At 34.6% G+C, this 12,088-nt stretch overlaps 1 protein-coding gene across 1 annotated transcript; it reads right to left on the bottom strand.

The window, feature by feature from the left end:
- Window positions 1–490: 490 nt before the first annotated feature.
- Window positions 491–12,047, bottom strand: LOC144841969 (uncharacterized). The gene is made up of 7 exons (XM_078698289.1): window positions 11,699–12,047; window positions 5,657–5,864; window positions 4,850–5,009; window positions 3,810–3,966; window positions 3,595–3,653; window positions 3,283–3,342; window positions 491–2,700 (listed from the first exon to the last, which is right to left on the bottom strand). The coding sequence occupies exons 1-7, from the start codon at window positions 11,763–11,765 to the stop codon at window positions 2,107–2,109; spliced, it is 1,305 nt and encodes a 434-aa protein (XP_078554415.1). The 5' UTR covers window positions 11,766–12,047; the 3' UTR covers window positions 491–2,106.
- Window positions 12,048–12,088: the final 41 nt, after the last annotated feature.

The following is a 12,088-nucleotide window of genomic DNA, read 5'->3' as shown; positions in this document are numbered from 1 at the left end:
ATAAGTGTGGGAAAACCGTATTTACAACACAAATTATTTTCCGAGAAAAATATACACATTCAACACGACATTGCAAAGAAAAATATAGTTTGTACAACCGTGTGAATGGTACTTTAAAAATGAAGGCGTGACGTCACCAAAAACTTAATTTATTAGTAATCGTTCATCTTTATTATTAATAGAGATACTGTATTATACATGAAATAGAGTGTTCGCTCTGTGGTGCTATGATATCCTAACCATTTGAGTTGCAGGTTGATGACAAATGGGCCAATAAAAAAATGTTCCCAAAGGGTTTATCCATCACTATATGATAATTTCCCAAACAAAAAGAGTTTTCATGTTTTTTTTTCATGTCATTGTTTGTAAGATAAGTCGCATACACAAGTAGCCTAATGTACGTACGTGAGCAGAGAAAAATAGGCAACTTAAAAACAGGGGAAATGGTTGTCACTTGTAATGTATGTATAAAATACACTTTTAAAGTGTCTTAATCTTGTTTCCCACTTGGACGTAAGCACATAAGTTGACCAATCACGTCGCGATAGATCATCAAACTGTCGTTTGTGATTGGTCAACTCACTTGCGTTGCTGCTAGTACATTAAAAACGTTAAAAAACACCGTTTATCTCATTCAGTTAAATCACATTAAAAAAAACCCTAGTGATGCAATAATATCATAAAGCTGTCGGAATTATAATAAGACTAACTACAAATATAATCTATTAGACATACCTAATCTTCAATTTGTACTGTTAATTAAAACAAGTCAACAACGTAAAATATTATATTCTAAATATTTACAGATTATAAGAGCGTAGGCACCCTCACTCCCCTGCCTCCAAGCTGCTCTCCGCATGACAAGCGGCACAGTTTCTGCACCTGAGCGGCGACACAAGTTTGGATTTCTCCATGACCATGGATGTAAAACCGCCCATGCCCAGTAAAAGTCATGCTGCCAAAGCGAGTCTACGCCCCCTGTATCTCCCTATACAAAAAAAGCTGCCATATTTTGCATTTTTCATTTAAATGCCAAATTAAATTACAATTTTATAAAATACGATTACTAGCACATTAATATAAAAATCAACATTTGTATATTAATTAAAAAGTTAATTGAATATGCTTTCATTAACATTTCATAGGTGTAGGTTTAAATCATTATTTTCAAGTTTCAATTAAAATTATTCACGTCGTCAAGATATTTATATCCGCCTAAAAACTGAATTTGATCTTTGAACTTAAATCAAACTTATAATATATAATAATATGCATAGAAGTATTTGTTCTTATATCAGTCTTATTCTATTTTGAGCGTATAGTATAATTTTCAAGGTGTCTACATTTTCTATATTATTATTTTCAAGGTATTTTATAGTATATATAGGCCTATATACACAAACATGCCTTACGGTGTTTTATTAAGACTTTGACGCGGCTATTTGGATTTTATCTCAATATTTTGGCTCGGGTCTGAACTGGAGGCTTTCTAAAATCGTGCGTACCAGTTAATGATTGCCTCAAAACCTTCCTTCTCTCATGCTTTAAATAAAACATTATTACCTCCAGGCCCTTGCTGCTCTTCTATATTCTACTCACGAGGCTTTTACATTACATTTACAGATTTTGAAAAGGAATCATCGGCATTTGGCACAATCAATTAATATAAAATTCAATAATATTAATTATTATGTACGAATATCAATTTTCGCACATTAACCGAATAAAAATACAACAAAGTCAGGACCGGGTCTAGTCCTGTACTAACCAGGACTACTGCAATAGGTCTTTTCAGCCTCAAATTGATAAATTTAATAAAACAAACAATGTATAACGTATACATTTACCAAATGGTTGTCTAATACGTTATCGGGAATAAAATTAGTTAAGTAAGGTTCTTAATTCATAAATTTGAAGTTTAATCAAAATAGTTACTGTGCGCATACTTCAAATATTCGAATGTTAAAGTGCTGGAATTTGTAAAGGTTCACTGAAAAGTTAAGATTCTTATAAAAAAAAACATTGAAATAGGGTATTTACAACCTACAAGGTGAGTTTGAAATGTACACAGTTATAGAAAATTATATAAAATGACGTTTTTGGTAACTAAACAGCATACTCTGTTCTGTACATTAAACGGTCAGACGATGCATGCATGTTTGCCAGGTTGACAACATTGCCGCCATAATCAACTCCCGTACTACCGCTATGCGTACTTGGCGCCCTTAGTGACGACATTGCGATTGAATCATGTCCAAGGGTGTTCATATCATGGATGGTGCTTGGTGCTCGTAAAGACGACAACGCAATCGAGTCATGCCCAAGCGTATTTGTATCGTGGTGGTGATTGGCGTGTCCTCCGTAACCAACTACCGAAGCGCTCCCGCTACCGCCACCATGAAGCCCGCCATTACGGTGTCTAGTATCGTGAACGTATCCGTCATTCACGACGGCGGAACGGAATGAATTTCGTTCGCTACCCATAATCGAGTACGGCAATTTTTCGGGCGCAAAATTTGGATTGGCAACCATACCGGTGGCGGCAACTGTACTTCTGCTACCAGAGAGATTCCGACGACTGTTCCGGATTGAACCAGTTCTGGTGAGGGTGTACGTCCCGGAGTTACGACCATTGTAAATCTTCTTATATCGACTTCGTAAATGCGAATAATTCGCAGAATTGTTGATCAATAATTGGGTCTAAAGATAAAGAAAGAGAAATAAAAATGGGTTGTCTTCGAGGTATATAGCATTAGCTAATAATAAGGTTATTGATAATAATACTAATAACTGGTACTTGATATAGCGCATTATGCTGAAAGCCTCAATGCGCTTTACAAAGACAGAAAATTTAGAAAAATTACAAATTAAAAAGGTGGGTTTTGAGGAGAGATTTGAAGACACTGGTGGAAGTAACCTGACGGATTTCAATAGGCAACGCATTCCATAGAGAAACGGATGCCGAAGAAAATGAACGATTTCCATAAAACTTAGTGGAAGGATGAAATATATGGGCAAGAAGAGACTCATGATACTCCTCTGTGCCCAAAACTCGGCATTAGCCACTGCACTAAAACATTACATTCAATGCTGGCTAACATTGTTGTATTAACTACTACAGATTATTATATTTGTATTGATAAATTGTTATTAGTAAATTAGTACTGGACCCAAATCATCCCAACACTTTGCTCTCGGATTCTTGTTTTTGCGCGTCGGTGGTCAGCATGGCGCTCCTGACAAGATCTCAAATTAAGTAGGACCACTGTACTTAAGACTTACCAATGCAAAGAGAACAAGAAGACAAGCAGCCAAGGAAACTCCCGTGTAGATAAATGAATTCTGGAAAATTAAACAAAAGGTATATATAATTTATAATACTTAGAGAACAATGTATACAAAATTATGTAAAATGGCTATTATGGGCGGACTCTGAATTAGAACGCTGGGGACGACGGTGATGATGCGTAGCGCTGATTCGTCTAAAAATGTACTCGAATGTGGTGTTGTTTTCTTATCCTGATACTTTAGGTTCTGGCGTTTCATTGGATGACGTTTTGTTTGTTTAACATAAAATATCAGGCCTATGCTTACCGATTCACAAATATCTCTAACATCTTCTCTATTAAGGCAGTGAGTATCATCTGTTAAACCTGTGTACAAAAAAAAGGTTATTTTAATTTATAGGCTTACATTGTTCAAATGGTGCTGGTAAACATGGAAGGGCTGTTGCATGCGATTGCTAAGCCTTATATCCTTTGTCTCTGCTGTGTCAGCACTTTTTATGAGAATCGTTTGGTTATACTTACCAACCAAATTAAGATCAACAAGACACTTGGAAATTGAAACTGTGCTTAAGTCTCTGTCGCACATTCGTTCAAATACGTAGAAGAAAGAGACTGGAAAGGCAACCAAGACAGACTGGACCAACCAAATGAACCACAAAATGTATAGGATTATCATGAACTACAAAGAAACAAAAACAAACTACTTTTAAAGAAAGCATTATCAAACTAAAGCTCTGTCTACACTATCAAACTAGTTTGACAAAAAAAATGATGTGCCCAAATATGGTTGTGATATGCCCAAGTATGGTAGTGATATGACATCATCATGTCCATATTATATGGGCGCATCACATTTTTTTTCCACATATATGTTGATGGTGTAGACAAGCTTTTTACTGACTGTATTACAAATTATTGGTAAAACATTGATAAAACAAACTTCTCCATATGGTGGAACATTTCAGACAATGTTTGTCCAAAATCACATAGGGTTTGTTTAATGTGATGAAAAACAAGTACATTCATAGGCAGTGGTGGCGTTTGATAGACATCATATTGAATTTGGAACAAAACACGAATCTCTGTAGTGTTTAGTGTTTATTCAAAAAACTACCATGGTTAATACTGTATATTGCATACTCCAGGAGGTATATATATTGTCTGTAGTTGCTGCGAACTTGGAAACACAAGTACAATAAAGACAACTAGTTAATTAGTATGAACGAACGTTTCATTGTAAACACATGGAAAGAATTAGAATATGCTTTATAGGTTTTATATTTCTAATCTGTCAATCAATTGAGATGACATGTCATTTACCCATCATCCTTCAGCTTCACTTCATTCCTTCAAAATCAAGATCCAGAAATCTGTTAAAATCATTCATTTCCCAAATTGATTGTTTAATTCGTTCATTCATCCACATATCACTGGTACTATCCGGGGGGGACGGTGGGCGGTCCACCACATATTTAAAGGGAGGGTCGAATCGACTCTGTTGTTTTCTAGTGTCTACCATTAGGCCTACCCCATCACTTTATCAAGTCATACACTGTACTTACCACAGCTATCTGACATCGTCCTGATGTTTTCGACTTGAATCTGCACATGAATTCTTTTCTGACAGAGCCAGTTGCTAAGTAACCGAGCGCTAACATTACAATAGAAATAATGACCATCACTGATACTTCACATCCCACAACATATTTCAGAATGCGGTACCTAAAATAAAAACAAAACATTAATGGTACACATCCTGTATCTTGGTAAAAATATATTATGGCACACGTGTCGTGTCATACGTGTAGAGTTGCACTAAAATCTAGTTTTCGGAATATCAAAATGATGATGATGATGATGATGATCCACTGGTGACAATGGTCAAGTCTAACATAACTCTCGGGTATAATTCGGAAGAGGAAGTTTTACACGGCTATTTTTGAATTTACAGACCCACGCGAGGTCTGAAACTTTCAAGATATTCACATGTTATAGGCCTAACTAATAGATCTAGATACTGTTAGTGCATGGAGGTATATTTTACACCTCCATGGTTAGTGCCTATTTAGGTATGCTGATTTTACTTTACAAAAAACAATGACTAAGAGAGGAAGTTTTAAACTTAGTTTTAAACTTTTAATTTTCATCTGATCTATTTTTGTTTAATGTTAGAATTATTCATAATGATTATTTGATTGTTCTCCGTATTTTAATTCCTATTCGTAAAATACCATCAGATTTCATAAATTAAATTGGCTGAATTTGAGTTTAACGCTCTAGTTTATGTCCATCCTCCTCCACATAAGAAGTATGCGTTATAATTATTGTTTGGGTCAAAATACAGGCAGGCCTACACGTAGCTCTCTTACCATGAAGTGAGGGAATCGTAGAGATCAGCTGGTACATCAATAAAGACTTGTTCCCCTTCACCTTCTTCGACCAGGCCGATAATTTCTGCACCAGACAACATGAAGAAGGTCCCACTGATGACTACTCCAATAACCAGGAGAATAAACGTCAACAATGTTGGGAATGCACATCTTAAACAACAAGTTTTAATTGGACCGGGTGGCAGTGCTGTAATAGAAAACCACATTAATTACCAATGTTGTATCATCATCAATAGTTTTATTGCGGTGGTGCCAGTAATTTTGTTTTCAGAACGCTTTTCATTATTTCAATTAGACGTAAGCCTACAACATGCATACGCGCGCCATGCTTTAAAACCAGACAACGTGGTGAAAAGTTTGTTCAAATAAAGTATTAAATTATCTCGATTTAAGAGTTACTTATATGCTTATGATGAATGATAAACGTAAGTTTATAGATGATGTTAATGTTTTTTATATGCCTACTATTAGGTAGGCCCTACTAACCACGAATCTCCCTAACCACTAGGTTATAGTAGTAGGCCTAGCTAGTAGATAGAGAGAGCCCGAGGGAGGATAAAAAAGTCTCGATCCTATACGTACAGTACGGACCGAGTTCATAACCAGCAATGTCATTTTCTTACACATGTGCCCAAAATAGCCTAGTAATTCCATAGCCTTGGTCGAGAGATATCTAAAGGTATTTTTATCTCAGTTGTATAGACTTCTCAGTCTGTGACTTGAGTCAAAGGCTAGGCCTATAATTTTGCAATGAATATTGTGACTGTCGAGAGGACATCGTACCCATCATCAAACCCACGACAATTGCCATGCGGATTGCAGCTTGACCCCTGGCTATAAATTATTGTGTTATAAACTGTATGTTGTATGTACGATGAGGATAAAACATTTTCATATTTGGATTTTCTCAAATACAAGATTTCTCACATAATTCAGTTGATTATAAAAAGTTTTTTTTATATTGTACTGTATTATTCGTATTCCCGTTCGTATTGCGTTTTTGTTTTTTTTTTTAGTTTTAAGCCTAAATACTGCTTACCGGTGAAGTGACTACTCAACAAAGCAGTAAGTATTACTGTATATTAAATTATAAACTGTAGGTATTTTACAATTTAAATAGGCTTAAGGTTATATTTATATGCATTCTTTTGTGTAAACAAATACAGATTGAAGAAATTAATGTGTTAAATTACTTCTCTTAATAAGGTACAAATAACAATGTGTTGATATAAGTGTACATATATTAGCCTATGTACTGTACCAGCAGTATTCATCAACAAGTATAGTAGATGCTTATAACATATCCGAGAGCACCTACTAAAGTAAAACAACACTCTGGTGGGGGGAAGCATCGTACATGTTTCTCCTCGAACGAAAGACCTAATAATACTGAAAGGTCCTCCATGGTATATTCATGTACGTATGTCCTGCTTCATCCGTGGAAACGAATTTTTATCACATCCGAATGACAAAGTCATAAGAATAAAGCATTATTACATGACACCATAGATAGAAAATGTTATCTCTATGGAAAACCCATGCACTGGTTATGTTTAAATAACATAGGCCTAGTCAGTTTTATACCATGTCATAATGTAGGGGATCTAGGCCAGTTTGCCGACTGGCTATGTAAATGGTGTATCACATAGCCTAGTCGGCACACGAAAAACCCACATGGGATACCATGTAAAGACTAATATTATAGTTACAAACAGTATTGTTACAACATATGTATCCCACGTAGGCCTATATCATATATAATACAATTTGTATTATATTTATGATATACGTAAAAACGCTAATTTTATAAGGCCTCGTTGTATTATAATATGACCTACTATAATATTCCAAAAGTATGCACAGTTATACTTAATAACAGTAACACAATAGTATTAATATTCATAACCTTCTGGAAAAAAATAGCCTATATTTCCGGTATATCAATTCATTTTTTAATGAGCGATGAGGCGTTTTCCCGTATTATGAGTCACTACCCGCGGAGTAGTATAACAATGCATATCATTAACGAAAGTGGATGACAATGCAAGCATTCCGATCTAATGACAATAAAAAATAAATCAAAGCCAGTAAGTTTATATTTAGTAGAGCATGGAATACGACCTTATTACAGTTCGCCGCACACTACTACTTTTTAAAACATTTTTTTCCACAAATTTAATTCAATACTTTGTATGTTCTCTACGCAAAACTCGAGATAGACTTGCCCCAAGTCTGTACAGTATTCATTCATTTATTTATTTGTTTTTATTTCGATTATACGTATGAAACGCCATGTGCCAAAATATTTATCTTTTTACTAATATTAAGACAAAACACCGTCTGGAACCCAGACTAAACCCGAAAATGTGTTTGTTATTTGTGGATATCATATATTTATTACTATGGTGGATATTAATTGATGTACATACAATATACTGTCCTGTTTATATTTTGTGATGGTATGAATTGAAAGCATTTCTGCCTTTTCCTCCCATTTGAAATCGTGAGAATTTGAGTGATAATTTGTTTGAGTTGAATTTCTGTAAAATAGTTTAGTAGTTACGAATGACATTCCGGAATATCACATTCGTATCGAATTTGAATTGTTTCGTAGTATCTTAAGTATTTATCAAGAGTTCAACAACTAAGCTTGAAAAGTTGTTTCTACGGAATCAACACTTTTCAATAGGTCAATATGGCACGCCAGGTAAGTAGAGCAGTCCCTCGGTGAAATGCGACAACAAAACACAGTCGTAAATCTTAATGTTTTGCTACCCTATTCCATTCCCAGTACAGTATTACCACGGCGGAAATACTGTACAGTATTACTACGGAGATACTCTTTTAATGTTATTGTTGAACTGAACTTTTATTGTAATACATCTCTTTTAAATCAGAGGCACAGTCTCAATGAGATGTGCAACAAGTTTCCAATGCTGTTTTTAGCAGGAAACGTCTATTCCATTCACAATACAGTATTACCACGAAGATACTTTACAGTATTACTACGGAGATACATTTTTAATGTTATTTTTCCAATGTTGTTTTTAGCAGGAAACGTCTATTCCATTCACTGTACAGTATTACCACGGAGATACGTTTTTAGTGTTATTGTTTAATTCAATGCAATTTTTAGCATGAAACGTCTATTTCATGGTCTATTCCATTCACAGTACAGTATTACTGCGGAGATAGTTATTGTTTCAATGCTGTTTTTAGCATGAAACGTCATAATTATCTTAATATGTAAAGAATAATTAAGCTCACTTTAACTTGAGAGGCAATTCAACTGAATAAGTATGAGATAACAAATTTGTACAATAATAATAATGACACTTCTTTTTAAGTAGTAGATAAATACAATAATGATTCATTATACAATGGAAACAACCGTTCAGAGTGGGCATACTGTATAAATCCACGTTTAATAATAGCATGGAGGTATAAAATTAAACTCCATGATCATACAGTAACATACGGTCCGCGTGCAAATATGGGCGGATTCTTGGGGATGGGGCACGTTACACCCTCCCGAAAAATACCGAATGATAATAGATAAGGACATGCTATGCCTGGTGAACTGAACGGTTAAGTTACGAGGTTCTAATTAGACTAGAGACAGGTCAGGCCTAGCTTGATTGGATTGAAACTCGTGTTAAAACTGGAATAAAAATGTACACAGTATTAATTATATATGAAATATTTGTGTCTGTCTGTCATCATTGACAATTAAAATTGGTACAAACATGATGATCCCAGGGAAAGGGACGAACCATTATTAACGTGTGAAAGCAACTTCTTCCTATCAAAAACTGATCAACGGACGATGTTAATGAGGGATACCGTTACACGGGTTATTCCCATGAGAGGAATAACTAATGACCACGAAGCGCGAGTGAATTTAAGAAAAATAAACACATCAAGTGTCGTGATTTAAGGAACAGTTGGTCAGTTTCACACCTGATGTTATTTTTATTACCCACGAGTCACATGTCAGGAGTCAAGGTTTATTTGCGTTCTGTCATTGTAATTTACTTTATACGATTAGCTTAAAATGAGTCGACAATACAAGTGGTCTAGAAATACGCCCAGCATACTTTATGCTGAATATGCACACATTACCCAGAAAGTACATACTGTAGAACGTAGCAGGCTGTTAATATAAGTAACCTGTGCCCCTTTATACAGTATATGTTCGTATACAATGGGATAAGTGATGAGGTTTACCTCCAGGTAACCGTACAGTACCTACGGAAACCCGGTCACACCAGACCAGAACAACATTGGTTCGATTTTATGAAAGTCAATGTATAAACGCATACTACTGTAGTATGGGAGAAAGAATCCCCCCTCCTCCTTGCGCATAACGAATTAATTCTGAAATACGTAATTAATATGACCGTGAATAAACTGTAGTATATGAATTGTATAAAGTACAATCATAATAGTAACACATGAAAGTTCAATGAAAGTACAATACGATACACAATACTGTAAACTATAGAACAAGGTTACATATTTCTATTATTACTCGTATCCACATTATTTTATGATCGTGGTAAAAAAAAAGTGCAATATTATTATTTATCGTGAGTCAACAAAGCCGTAAAAACTAATTCCTCAAGGATTTACTTAGTTACTGTAAGCTGAATTAAGTTCCATGCTTTGTTTGTAAAGTAAACTTACATTAATGATTATCTTAACAGGAAGAAATATTAAAATATTATTTAGTTAATCAAGATAATTGTTTTACTATTATTACTGTAATTTCACTTTCCAATTCGATTTTTATTTATTGTTATTTACAAATATTACGTCCCAGTTTTGTAATGTAAAGCACTATACAGTTTTCCCCACAACGAATTCATTAGAAGTGCTGTAATTTCCTGTAAAAGAATAGATGTTTATGTTACAATATTCATACAGTTTTATCATATGTTTTGGACATAGATAGAAGAACATCTGCTTCTTCCTTTTATTGTAATAAATGATTAGATGTTCAGTATATTGTACCATTATTTGTAATTCATCTCTTGTATGTAGTGAATTTATGTTTTACTGATCGTACCTTAACCCATGGAATTTATCGTTTAGTGTATTTTCAATTAACACAATAAATAAGTTACTGGTAATTATACATATTAAAGACCTACAGTAAAACATATTTAAAATCGAATTTAAATCTGATATGCAGCTCACATGGTATATACCAGGGAAAAGTTAAATTACAACTCTTCCCTGTTATACAGTATACCATCTCCCTGTTTAAACACAACGGTTCAAAATTCAACCGTTGCAAATTCTTCTTTACCACCCGATGTGGACACGACTGGAAAAGAAAACAACTCCGCCATGTATAATGTTAAAGGGGTTATAAACCATACCAGGGAGTCTAGTTACTCATGTCAGTAATAATTGCCTTCAAGCCATCTGCTAGTTAGCGTTGGCCTAGCTTGAAGTATAAGAAATTGTATACGTACGAGGAGGAGGTCAAATTGGCTCTGTTAATTTTAAGAGAGTAGGCGGCTAGGCCTAGCATTGTAGGGAATTCGTATTATATTGTACTGTATGTACTTCCCACGAAATACTGTAATGCTTTTACAAGTAAATATTGCCTAACGATTAACCTAGCTTGTACTTAAAACAACTATTGATACGGCCTTGATGAGTTGTGTTAAGGATTTTTGGAAATGTAGACATTTGTAAAAAGACACGCCTCGAATAATGAGTTGTTTTTTCTTCCAAAAAACAATAGATTTAAGATTGATAAGGCACGGATACCAAGATGGACCGTCGACCTTTTTAGATTTAATATAATCTTATCCAATAATTGATATAAATAAACCTAGACCTAATATTTAGCATATCTTACATGCATAGACTGTCTAGTAGAGGCATGATATCTTTCTGTGTGTACTTCTTAAAAGTACATTATGTGTTATCGTATTGTTTACAATAACCATGGATCCTCCATGCAATAAGGATAACCAGAGTCATTTCCGGTTCTATAACCATACTTACCGCCGTATTCGTCTTGTAGGTAAAATACAGTTGAGGCTACCGAATCTCCTGATATAGATCGCGGCATCTTTCCACTTTTATAATTACTAACACCGTCGTCGATGAAATATGTAACAGGTTACTATAAATAATAATCAAATAATTCCAGGCAATAGCATTACTTCTTATCTTGAAAATAAATAATAATGGAATCCGTTAAAAGGTGATCCTAAACATACCACACCGTTATATTCAATTACTTCACGTTTTTCTCGCTTTTGTGAGCAAATTTAAACGACAACGTTAGGCTGAGGTACTGACGGTTGTCGTCCTTTTTACATCAATTGTACTCAACACAATTGTTTTCAACGCTACAATGGTTTTCTAAAGAGCTTGTGATGATTGTATTCA

Source organism: Antedon bifida, chromosome 5 (assembly GCF_963402885.1).
Source record: "Antedon bifida chromosome 5, ecAntBifi1.1, whole genome shotgun sequence".
In the NCBI taxonomy this organism is placed as follows: domain Eukaryota; kingdom Metazoa; phylum Echinodermata; class Crinoidea; order Comatulida; family Antedonidae; genus Antedon; species Antedon bifida.
This window is presented reverse-complemented; position numbering and strand designations above follow the sequence as displayed.